General features: G+C 56.0%; 1 protein-coding gene across 2 annotated transcripts in view; it reads right to left on the reverse strand.

The window, feature by feature from the left end:
- Window positions 1-1,071: 1,071 nt before the first annotated feature.
- The window catches only part of ASXL2 (ASXL transcriptional regulator 2), a 66,599-nt gene continuing 55,328 nt past the window's right edge, over window positions 1,072-12,342 (reverse strand). For both annotated transcript variants that reach the window (XM_081903726.1, XM_081903725.1), the window contains 6 exons: window positions 10,850-10,990; window positions 9,350-9,513; window positions 6,847-6,943; window positions 6,491-6,596; window positions 4,835-5,561; window positions 1,072-3,707 (listed from right to left, as the gene is read on the reverse strand). In XM_081903726.1, coding sequence (XP_081759852.1) covers window positions 1,368-3,707; window positions 4,835-5,561; window positions 6,491-6,596; window positions 6,847-6,943; window positions 9,350-9,513; window positions 10,850-10,990 — 3,575 coding nt within the window. In that variant the 3' untranslated portion in view covers window positions 1,072-1,367. The remainder of the gene's footprint in view (window positions 3,708-4,834; window positions 5,562-6,490; window positions 6,597-6,846; window positions 6,944-9,349; window positions 9,514-10,849; window positions 10,991-12,342) is intronic.

The raw sequence follows: 12,342 nt of genomic DNA on the forward strand, positions 1-12,342 counted from the left end.
TCCCTCAGGTATCTCAGCATGTCTCTTGGCTGAGGGGAAGTGAAAGGCCTTCTGATGAGCCACATTGCATTTCTCCCTGACCACCCTCTTTATTGCAATCAGCACAGGCGCTTTCAGTTCCTCTGCGGGAGGGAGAGACATGTTCAAAACCTTGTGCGCACACACAAACACCTTGTGTGTCTGCTTCACAAGTCCTTTGCCATTCTCCTTTCATAATACGGATGTACTAAAATATATATTACTTAAAATATATTAATTATAATCTCTTAATTCGATTTTCAGTCATATCAAATATATTGCATCGGGGCAGAAAACGAAAAGGAAGGGTAAGAGAGGGCGCTCCCTGCCGTGGCCCCAGGGGCTCCCATGAGCTTGCAAGCCCTGCAGGACGAGGGGGCGGCCCAGGCTGGGCTCTGCTCCCCAGCCCTCCTGGCAGGGAGCAATTCTGAGGAAAGGCGGAGGTGGGGCCAGGTTGCCCGGGCTCCTGCAACCCACCTCTGCTGCCAGCTGGAGCCCCCGCTAGCCCCACGACTCAGATCTGCACTCCCCTTCAATGCCAAACACGTGGCAACTGACTGGGCCCCGACTGAGAACGCTGCCGAGGCATAATGGACCGGGGGGCCTTGATTCAGTATCCTTGGCCTTTGAGAAAAGAGAGGGGAAGCTTTCCTTCTGAAGAACCCTGAACTCTGCTTCAAATACAAAACTCTGCATGTGTGGGGCCCATGGAGGGGGGGTGAGGTGAGGAGAGAGCGCATGACAGGCAGGCAGCTTCCCATCTCATGGGCCTCTGGTTGGGGGCTGTGAGAAGAGAGTGCTGAGCTGGATGGGGCCCCAAGGGGACTTTCCCCACAATATAGCATCCAGAGCGACCAAACCCTGCAGAGAAGCCGGGCGCCCAGCTGCCTGCACAAGACCCACAACTGCCGGGTTCATTAGGGCACTGTGCATGAGTGCGCACACAGCGCCATAAGGAAAGGGGGCAGCCAGCCAGCCAGAACTGGGTGCCGGCCTCTACCACCAATGAGAAGAATGGCATGCCCGGGGGCTGGCTGGCTGGCTGCCACGCTCGATGAACACAGGAGTTCAAATCAATCAGATTGATCTTAAGCAATTTGAAACATTTCTTTTTTAAGACAAAAAGAAAAAAACCACACAACGCAACGTATTTACATGATTCCTGAAGTGCAAACACTTGTCCCAAGAGCTTCTGCCGTCCGTCTGTCCAAGGTGCTTCCGACGCTCTGGAGGAAACAGAGCGGATGGCTGGAGGGGTGGGGGTGCAGGGGAAAGGGCTCCCGGTTCGGCAGGGCGCCCCTCCTGCTCCCCAAAGGGGACGCCGCCCCCCAGCAGCCCCTCTGGAGCTGCTACCGCACCACCAGGCAGGAGACGCAGAGTTTGGAGGGGCCGATGCAGTCGTCGTGGCAGAAGGCCCCGCAGCCCTTGCAGACGATCATGGCTTTCAAGCGGCAGTAGCACTTGGAGGGCAGGTCCAAGCGGCCGTCCTCCGAGAAGGCCTGGCCTGGGAGAGGGTGGCCTCGGCCCGCGGGCCCCTGCTGCCCGGCGGGGATGGTCGTCACCGTCACCGAGAAGGAGACCACGTCCCCCATGCGCCCGGGGTCCGACAGGCCCGTCAATAGAGCCTCCTGGCGCAGGTCGGGAGACGCAGAGACGTTGATGGTGCCGCTGTAGCCCGAGCCGAGGAGCGGCGCCCCGACCGGACCCCCAAAGAGTTGGGGGGGCTGCTGCGAGGGGGAGAGCAGAAGCGGGGGCCGGGGAGGGAGGGGCTCCGCCTGGGCGGCCGAGGGAGGCAGCTCCAGGCTGCAGGGCTTCCTCTCCCCCCTCACCGCCTGAGCCACTTGCTCCTGGGCTGCCCGTAGGAAGTCCCTCGCCAGGGCACTCCGGGCAAAATCTGGGCCTGCAGAGAGCGTGCGGGTGGCTGCCTCGGCCGGGCTGCCTTCTGCCAGCTCCCCCTTCTTGGTGCTCCTTCTGGGGGGGCTCGCCCGCTCTCCCTCTCCTCCTGCCCCCTTGTGAGGCAGGGGCTCCTCCTTCGCCGCAACAAACGCCTCTTCGTCCTCCATGTCGTCCGTCTCTCGCCCGTCCTCCCCGCCACTTACGGCCGCCGCCTCTCCTTCCTTGAACTCCATCTTGGGCCCCTCGGGGCACAGGCGGCTCTCCGGGGGCACTGCCAGGCTCCTCCGGAGGTTCTCGGGGCAGCGCCCGTAGGTGGAGATGTTCAGGAGATAGTGTCCTGACATGGCAGGCTTGGACGTCCTCCTGCCGGCGAATCCCAGGACGAAGCTCTGGCTGGGGGAGCTGCTGCTCTCCATAGGGAAGCCTGCGGGGAGGGGAGGGAGCTGGGGAGGGGGTGAGGAAGGGGCAGCGGCAGCAGGGGGCAGGGGGCCCTGCCTGGGTGCCGCCTGCATCAGGGCCTGGAGGAGGTGCTGCTCCTGGGCTTCCTGGCTGGAGAAGGGGGCGGCACTGATGCCCCACAAGTCCCGTCCTGGGAAGGGGGAGCAGGGGGCAGGGCCGTGGGGTGGCGGAGGCAGCAGCTGCCTGCCCTGGCTGGAGTCCGGCTTCCCGCTCAGCTGCGAGGCGGCTGGGGGAGGCGGCTGCCTCTCATCGGCTTCCCTCTGCGGAGGAGCTGCTGGCGGCTCTCTGCCTTCCTTCGTGGGGAGAGGGAGGGTCTTCATCTCCCCGGCCCGGGTCAAGGGCTTGGGCAAGATCTGCTCCATGGGCACCGATTTCCCCTGCAGCAGCTGGGCCACCAGGGGGTTGTTGGCTGGGATGCTGGAGCTGGCCTTGAGGAACGGGGTGGCAACGGCGCTCCCGCTCGAGGGGCCAGGGGGGGCTTTAAGGCTGTGGGCGAGGGCAGGGGATGTCGCAGCCGGCGGTAGGAGTGGGCCGGCCTGAACGGCGGGAGGCGGGGGCGCCCGGAAGAGCCCAGGGGGTGCCTGAGCTGAAAAGAGGGGTTTCCCCCCTGGAGCCGTGGCACCGGCAGCCGGAGCCGCTTCAGCCCCACTTTTACTGGCTGGGCTGGGGCCTTCGGAACCACAGGTCGCCCCAGAAATCAGGATGATTGTGGGAGAGGCGTTCCCAGGGCCACCCATCCCTGCAGGCGGCCTGGCGATTGAGCCCGAAGGCACCCCCCGGCCGGCAGAGGTGGCCAAGGGCGAGTGGCTGGCGCTGCCTATCTCTGCCTGGGGGGCTGGCGGGGTCTCCGCCCCGGGGCCTGCTCCTGGGGGCCGCCCTGGGGGAGCCGGCTGTAGCTGTGCTCTTGCAGGACCGACCGAGGGTGCTGGCTGGGGCGTCGCGGGGGGTGCCGCTGGGGGGCTGGCGGAGGGGGCTCCTGGGCCAGGGGCCCTTCGTGGACCTCCCCCGCCTCCAGGGCCTGCCAGGTCCAGCGCAGCTCCATGAGGCCTCCCTGGTGCGACGCTGCTCCGCTCCTCTCCTCTCCCCCCGCCTGGGCCGGGGCCCGGGATGGCTCCCACAAAGGACGCAGGAGGAGCAGCGCCGGAGGCGGCAGCGGCGGCAGCGGCTGCTGCCCGCTGGGCCCTGGCCATCCTGGCGCGGGCTTTGATATCCGCCAGAGTCCTGGCCCCCGTCCTCCTGGGACTGGTGATGGTGACTGGGAAGCCGGGCCTGGGAGAGACCTGGCTGGCGGCAGGAAATGGCGAGGGAGAACCCTGGATCCTGGAGACGGGGATCTGGAAGAGAGAAGAAAGGCAGGTGAGCTGGCGGGAGGATTCCGGGCAAAGCGGCACCTCTGAGCTGGCCAGTCCCCAGGCCAAGGAAGGATTTGTTTCCCGAGAAGCGAGAGCAGCGCTGTCAATGAGCTCCAGCAGGCAAGATCCCACGTGAGACTTCAACCTCCAGCTCATGAGCCATTCTTGGCCTGCCCAACTTCCGCATTTGGCCCCTTTTTTTGGCAACTCACCCCCCCCACACCTGATGTCCACAGGAAAGGGCAGGGTTTGGTCACAGCATCCAACCACCAGTTCAGTTGATAAGAGAGGGCAGCCCAGGGTGTTTTGGGTGCGCAAGAGATCGCCCTGAAGGAAGCTCTCGCACACCCAACCTTGCTCAGCTTTGCTGTGTTTTCAATGCCTGCAGCAGACAGCCAGGCGCTACTCAGAGGGGGTCTGCAGCAAAGCAGCTGCTGAAAGAAGGGGGGAAATGCTTGTTCATAGCAGCAGCTCGCTATCTAGGACTAGATGGTCCTCAGGGTTTCTTCCAATTCTATGGTTTCTATGTACTTTGAAGTCCCAACTTTGGGACGTCAAAGGACAAAACAAAAAACCCTGACATCATTTATGATGTCAGGTGAATGGCAAGTGGAGGCCCCATCCACCTGCCCACCTGGGCCATGAGGCAGATCACTATAAGGACCTGGCCCTAAAACCAACAAGGTTTCCCTTCCGCTGGGTGACACTTTATGGTGCCTGTCATGGTGGGTAGCAGGTCCCTCCCCCTCTTGCCCTCTGAAGCTAGTGCTGGCAACCAGGCTGGTTCCAAACTCTCCGTGGCCTCATGAGAGTCTTCCTTAAGTGGATTTGCCAAGGTTAAGCTCGGGGTGACGTGCAAGCAGACCCTGCAGCTGCCAGCCAACTTCCCAAGAGTCGAGATGTGCCCAGCCTGCGCCCGCCCCTCCCCACCCCCCTGCTCTGAGGGGTCTTTGTTGGCTTCCTGTATCTGCACCCCACCTTTTCCTCCCGGGAGCTCAAGAGGGCGCGCAGTTCTCTCTCGCCATGGAGGAGGAAGAGAGCAGCCCAGGGAGACGCAGGCCTCCCCCCTCCAGAGCCCATAACCAACACGAGGCAGAGAGTTCTCTTACCCGGAGTGGGGGGACCTTGGGAACAGGAGCGATGGGAAAGGGCTGCGGCGGGCTCTGAAAGGGCGGCCTGGGGGGGCACTTCTCCTCAACGTGGGCCTGCTTCTCTGGCGTGGACAAGGCCACCTCCTCAGGGGGCCCGGGCTTCCTCTTGAGAGCCTGCGCTCCGGTGTCCATCTCTTCTGCGCTGGCAGGAAGGGCATCCTTGGCAGGCGTCGCCCGAGACTCTCCTTCCGGGCTGGCGATGGAGGCGGCACAAGCGGCAGCAGTGGCGGTGCTGCTTGGGATCTTTGGTTTGCTTGCGCTTCCCTTCCCCGGAAGGGCCTCTGGGCAGGGCAGGTGGGGCCTCTTGGCTTCTCCTGCCTCCTCTTCTCGCCCAGCCACAGCCTCTTCCTCTGCCCCCCTGGAAGGCCTGCGGGGAGCCTGGCTGGTGGGCGTGTTGCTGGAGGACGACTTCACAAGCTCCTCCAGTGGCGTGGGTGCCCGTGGCGGCTTCTCCTCCTCCGTCGCCTCTTTGCTGGCGGCTCCTGGCAGCGGTGGCACCACCAGGGCATCTTGCGCCTTTGGAGTTGCCACAGGAGCAGCCTCTTCTTTGCAAGGCGTGGCCAAGGAGACCGGCATGAATTGTGGAGGCTGCGTGGCTGGGTTCTCGGCCTGCGGCTGGTCCTCTTGAGCAGCAGGTGGGGCAGTGGAGGTCAGCTGCGCCGACTCTTCGAGACTCAGCCCAGAGCTGGAAGGAGAGGCAGGGAGAGAAATGAGAGGCACCAGTGAGTCGCCCTGGGGGGCTCTATCCCCACAGCACCCCACAGCAGAGGTCAGCTCCCCCTTGTACTCAAACCCACACAGTCCCAGAGGGGCCTAGTTTTGGGAGACAAATTTAAGATGGCTAGCTGGATGTGAGGAGGGGGAGGGAACAACCTGAATCCCAGTTACAATTCAAAGTGTTGGTGCTGACCTTAAAAGCCCTAAACGGCCTCGGTCCAGTATCCCCGAAGGAGTGTCTCCACCCCCATCATCCATCCTGGACACTGAGGTCCAGCTCCGAGGGCCTTCTGGCGGTTCCCTCATTGCGATAAGCAAAGTTACAGGGAACCAGGCAGAGGGCCTTCTTGGTGGTGACACCTGCCCTGTGGAACGCCCTCAAAGAGAAGAACAACTACCAGACCTTTAGAAGACATCTGAAGGCAGCCCTGTTCAGGGAAGCTTTTAATGTTTAATAGGTTATTGTATTTTAGTGTTTTGTTGGAAGCCACCCAGAGTGGCTGGGGAAACCCAGCCAGATGGGCGGGGTATAAATAATAAATTTGTAAAACGATTATGATTTATGTATGATGACAAATGTTAAAAGTGAAAGTGAATTTTAAAAAGTTATTCAATAAATAAATAAATAAATGGTCACAGTTTTCAGAAGAAAAAAAGAGAGAAGCTCCTTGCTTCTTTCACTCATTTCATTCTCTTTCTGCTGCCCTTTCAGACACTGGGATGGAGGGAGAGGGAGATGCTTTGCTTCTGAGTGATGGGCACAGCATGCCCCCCCCTCTCCACACACACACACAAAATCCTTTTATGTGATGGTGTGCTTGGAAGCCCAGAACCCCTGAAGAGCTAAGCATGAGGGAAGAGGGAGCGCAGTGCAGCGCAAGGCAATGCCCTCCTCACCTCTGGCCGTAGTAGCTCTCAAAGAAGTGCTCCTTCCACAACTCCACCTTCTTCTCTTTCTCCAGCTCCTGACGAAGCCTCAGCTGGATCTCCGGAGTGAATTCTCCTGCCACACGCGCAAGGCAAGGGGAGGAAGGGTTCAGCAGGGGAGAGGCAGTCCCGTCCCCCCAGCACCTGCCCCCCTGCCCAACCAAACGCAGCAGCTGCTGAGCCGAGCGCAGGAGCTCAGGGGTTCGAAGCAGCCTTCTCCAAAGCAGCCGGTGCAACCTCCCTCTCTGCACCCCCAAAAAAGCTTCCCTTTGGTGGTGAGGGGCTGCTGCTGCTGTTCTGATTCACTTAGGGCTCAGCGGCCTCACCTTCCGATAGCCGCTCCTTCCATCCTTGCGCAGCAGAAGTAAAGAACTCGTTGTTGAGGGCAGAGCTGCTAAGCTTCAGCAAGCCATCCAGTCCCACCTGAGAAAGAGAGAAGGAAGAATAACGGGGTGCCAAGGACCCGACACCGCCTCTGCCAGGTCTCCCAGCAGAGAAGGGAGGTTGGCAAAGCAGCGTCAAGGCAGGGAGGAAGAAACCGGCCTCAGGATTAGAGAGCAGGGACTCTGGGTCTGGGGGGCTTCTTCCCTGCCTGTCCCCAAACCCCCCTGCAGCCCCCTCCCACGACCACCTGCTTGGGACCTGCTCATTTCGGAAGAGACTTTAGGAAGGCCACATCAATGCAAAGGTGCTTTTCCTGAAGGGAAGAAGGGAGCACTGTGTTTTTCAGGCAGAATTGGAAGGTTAGAACTAAGGAATCAAGCCCATGTCCTGCCCTGGGTGGCAGGCGCCGCTCCCTCTAAAGGTCCTTGAAAAACACCAGGGGAAGTGGACCTGTAATAATAATAATAATAATTTATTATTTGTACCCTGCCCATCTGACTGGGTTTCCCCAGCCACTCTGGGCGGCTTCCCACAAGGATTAAAAATACATTAAAATGTCACACATTAAAAACTTCCCTGAACAGGGCTGCCTTCAGATGTCATCTAAATGTCAGGTAGTTGTTTTTCTCTTTGACATCTGGTGGAAGGGGGTTCCACAGGGCGGGTGCCACCTCTGAGAAGGCTCTCTGCCTGGTTCCCTGTAACTTGTCTTCTTGCAATGAGGGAACCGCCAGAAGGCCCTCAGAGCTGGACCCTGGTGTCCGGGCGGAACAATGGGGGTGGAGACGCTCCTTCAGGTATACTGGGCCATGAAAGGATAAAAGAGTAGAGTGGACCCTCTGGATACGGATTTAATTCATTCCGGGGGTCCGTGCACACTCTGAAAAATCCATAATCAGAGGTACCGTTTCTGCGCATGGCGCAATAGAGTGCCTCTACGCATGCGCGCAACGCGCAGATCACTTCTGCGCATGTGGCGAAACCCAGAGAAATATTTCCGGGTTGTTGCTTTCGCAACCCGAAGATTACGTATCCAGAGAGGTACGTAACCCAAGGGACCACAGTGGTCCCTTGGGTTACGTACCTCTCTGGATACGTAATTAATTAATTAATTATGAATTATTTAATTCATAATGAATTAAAAAAATGTGTAAAAGTACTTTTCAAAAAAACACAATAGAGTCCTTTTTGTTTGGGATAATTAAAAAAAAGGTTATTTATGTATGCTACTACTGCGGCCCGTAAAATGGAAAATGAGCAAGGTCCCAGCTAAAGAAGAATGGCAACTTAAGCTGACAGAATACGCGCAGCTTGCAGATGTAACATATAGAATAAGAAGAACATGTATTTAGAGAAGATTGGAAAATGTTTATATGGACTATATGGGGGGAAACTGTGTACACCTGAAAACGTTGGCAGCACTAAGATAAATTCAACAGTGTAAGTAAGTTTTGATGGATGTAATAATAGAATACTGAACTTTTGTAAAATATGCACGGATTTATGATATGCAAACTGAACCACGGAAAGAGAAGAAGGGATGTCATGGGTATTCTAAGGATGTTTAAATGAGTGTTCTAAATTGTAAAACAGAAAATTTAATAAAGCACACAAACTGTATTTTCCCATCTATAAGATGCCCCCATGCATAAGACACCCCCTATTTTGGGGGTTTAAGAAAATGGGGGGAGAAATATACGTGTATAAGACACTCCTTAATTTTTGACATTATTTTTTAGGGGAAAATCTAGTCTTATATACAGAAAAATACGATAGATAGATAGATAGATAAATAGATAGATAGATAGATAGATAGATAGATAGATAGATAGATAGATAGATAGATAGATATAGATAGAAAGATAGATGATAGATAGATGATAGACAGATAGATAGAAAGATAGATAGATAGATGATAGATAGATAGATAGATAGATAGATAGATAGATAGATAGATAGATGAATGGAAAACACCAGGGGGAGGGGCACACAGCAGCAGGCAGGAAGGTCAACATGTGGCAGAACCGGGATCTTTAATTCTCCTTTCCAAAAATATCAGTGCTGCAGCGGCAGGAGCTGCAAGGGGGTGGGGTCTGGGTCCTTTTGGGGTTCCTGTTTTTCCGCACGCAGCTCTGACTGAGCAGCTCAATTCCCGCTGATGCCCCAGAACACAAGCTGCAGCTTGTGCAAACCAAGCGGCTGTTTGCTCGGCTGATGTTCCGAGCAAAGAGAACCAGGTTCGGGACCACAAGTCTGTCCAGGGCAACTCAACCACCTGAACCATGCAGACCACGCACTCTGCCCCATGCCCTGCTGCCCCACCGCCAAAGCTCCACAGGGATGCCATCCGTTGGGGATGCTTTAGGTGCGATTCCTGAATTACAGGGGGCTGGACTAGATGGCCACTGGGGGCCCCTCCCAACTCTACGAGTCCACAAGGCCTACCTGCCTGTCCACCTCCGGGAGCAGCAGCAGAAGCCTCTGCTGACAGTCGGCCGGCAGCACGGAGAAGGTGTGCTTGTTGATCAGCGCCCTCAGGTTGGTGTTCACCAGGATGGAGTCGGGCGTCTCCACATCGATTTCAGCACATTTTGTCCTCTTCAGCTGCCCTGGGCAAAGAGGCACAGAGGGCCCTGGTCATCGGCAAGGAGGGGAGGAGCAGCAGGCCAGAACGCAGCTCCTCGGCCCAGAAGGGGAAAGCCAGCCCCACAGCAGGGCTCGACGGGGGGCAGAGCAGCAGCCCGAAGCCTGGTCTCGGAAGACCCCTCAAGGCTCAGTGTCCTCTGGCAGGACGTCTTCCTGGCAATGCCAGGCTGCCACCATCAGGAGGTAGGAGGTTTGCTCCTCTTCCTTGTCCAACACTCATGAGCTAACCTGGGTCTGTTCTCCACCTTCAGTAGAGCAGACTCTGCACCTTCAGAGCACGTGTGTCAGGAGTGTGTGCAGGAGCCAGGCCCTGTGACAGTGGGACTTTGCAGAACTGGGGCCTTCCTAAGTTTGTTCTGAAGAGGCAAGGTGCAGCCTCACAGGTGAGGCCGATTGGTAACTCACTGCACCTGGTGGCAAGAGCCGGGAAGGGATATAAGGTCAGCTTTTCCCTTCAGCTCTTTGCCACAGCAACACATTCCCTGCCTTGCTGCGTTTGGCTCTTTGACTCGTTGCTTCTTGATCCTCAGACCCTTGACTTTGTTTATTCTTGCTTCCTGATCCTCAGAGCCTTGACTTTGTGACTCCTTGCTTCCTGACCCTCGGACCCTAGGCTTCTTGACTCCCGGCTCTCTGAGCCTCGGACTCCTGGCTTCCTGACTCCTGGTTTCTGGACCCCAGTTCCTGCTCCCACTGCCATCTTGCCCCCGGTCCTGACGTCCCCTGCCGGGACTTCGATTGCCCGTAAACCAGACCACGACAACGGGAAATACCCGCATGAGCCTGCCCAGCACAAAAATGGAATGACTGTGGTATCTGCCCCTCTGAGAATGTGGTCCAGAGGGGGACAGGCAGAAGATATTTTGTGGGGTGACACACTGGTCAACCTGCTCCCCCCCAACTTCCCACTCATCAAGCCTTTGTTCGCAAAGCTGGGAGCCCCCTGAAGCCCCCTCCCCAAAACCTCATCACTGGCCTCTGACAAGGAAAGGCCTTTTCGTTAAAAAAAGGAAGCAGCAACAGTGGCTGGAAGAAAGTCCAGGGCTATAAAGACTAGGACTAGCCGCCTGAGAAGCAGTTTCTATCCAAATGCGATTTTGGTTTTAAACGCAGTGTAAGGTAGTCTCTATGGGAGTATATTGTATTTTTAAAATGGGGTATCAGAGTTTTTAGGGGGATAGCTGGGATAACAGGCTTGTTGGCTTTGAATGTCCAATGTAGATAGCCCCCCCCCAAAAAAAATTTCATTGTTCTGTATGGGACAATGACAATAAAGATTATGGTATCGTCTCGTCTTACTTGCATGAAGCCTCTCCGATCTCTGGAAGGGCTTCTTCCCCAGAACTGGCAGGGAAGGCTCTGTTTTAACGGAGGGAGACGAGCTGGACGTAGAGTTCTGGGAGCTGCTTGAGTGTCCATCAGACTGCTTTCCTTCCCAAGCTGCAGGGGGAAAGAGAAAACGCATCAGAATTAAGATCGGTTCCCAGCCGGACCTTGGAGAGACCTGTCAGGAGTGAACCTGGACCACTGGGACCAAATTGTATGGGAATCAGGCTTACTAGAAAAGTTGACCAACAGACTGAAACTGACCCAGGGACAAAGAGGACGCCTCCAACCTGGTGTGGGTCCCCTTGGTCACATACACAGCCCAACAAGACAACAACAAGACACCACCGACAGCATACTTGACCCAGCAATCCCTCCTCACAGATGCATCCCTCTCACTACCAAGGAAATGTAATTAGTGAATAGAAAGAGAAGTGGCCCAGTTGATGCTGACACGAAACCCCACATGGACACTATATAAAAGAATATAAGTTTCACCAAAGCACCCCTCCTCTCTTCTCCCCCGACCTTACACTGAACACAACATTAATGTCTCATATCAATTGTAACTGATCTGTAGAAAAGACTTTACAACCTACAAAAAAGGAACAATGTATGTACTTTTGTAAACCAAAAAAATATTTGATAAAAATTGTTTTGGTTTTTTTAAAAAAAGAATTAAGATCAGTATCAAGTGATCTTAAATTTCAGTTTTCAAACTGTCAACCATCTCCAATCCAGGCTACGCGAACTGGTCCAAAATAAACTACGAAAAACTTCGCAAACTGGCCTTAACGATTAAAATACCTTAATCAGCACCACAGCTTCTTAATTCTTGGAACCCTTCTATCTATACAGGGCGTCCACCTGAACTCTCCTAATGGGGCCTAATCCTGCATGATACAGCAAGGAAGCAGGACCAGCGGCAGATACAGCAGACTGAACGCAACCCCAGGTTGCTCACATCGGGGAAGGTGGAGCTGGAGATCTAGCCATGGGCTACACAGCCAAACTTATTTATTTAACAAAATCTACAGTATTTTTTGCTCTATAGGACACACTTTTTCCCCTCCAAAAATTGAGGGGAAATGTGTGTGTGTCCTATGGAGCAAATGCAGGCTCCTTGGCTTCAGTGATAGCAACGCCAAGCCTCCGAAGCGCAGAGGGAGCGCTCCCTCCGTGCTCCAGAGGCTTCACGTTGCTTTCGCTGAAGCCTGGAGAGCGAGAGGCGTCTGTGCGCACCGACCCCTCTCGCTCTCCAGGCTTCAGGGATAGCCGCGCGCAGCCCCTTTGGCAGGGAGAGGCTGCATGTGGCTATGGCTTCATTAGCCCTGCGCAGCCTCTCCCGGCAGGGAGAGGTTGCGTGGGGCTGAAGAGGAAGCCAAAGCAGCCAGCGGGATGGATCTGGCAGGGAGAGGTTGCGCGCATTCTGTACGCTGCTCTTTGGAGCTGGGGGGGGGGGAATA

The sequence above is a fragment of the Podarcis melisellensis genome (assembly GCF_964234715.1).
Source record: "Podarcis melisellensis genome assembly, chromosome: 3".
Taxonomy (NCBI): Eukaryota; Metazoa; Chordata; class Lepidosauria; order Squamata; family Lacertidae; genus Podarcis; species Podarcis melisellensis.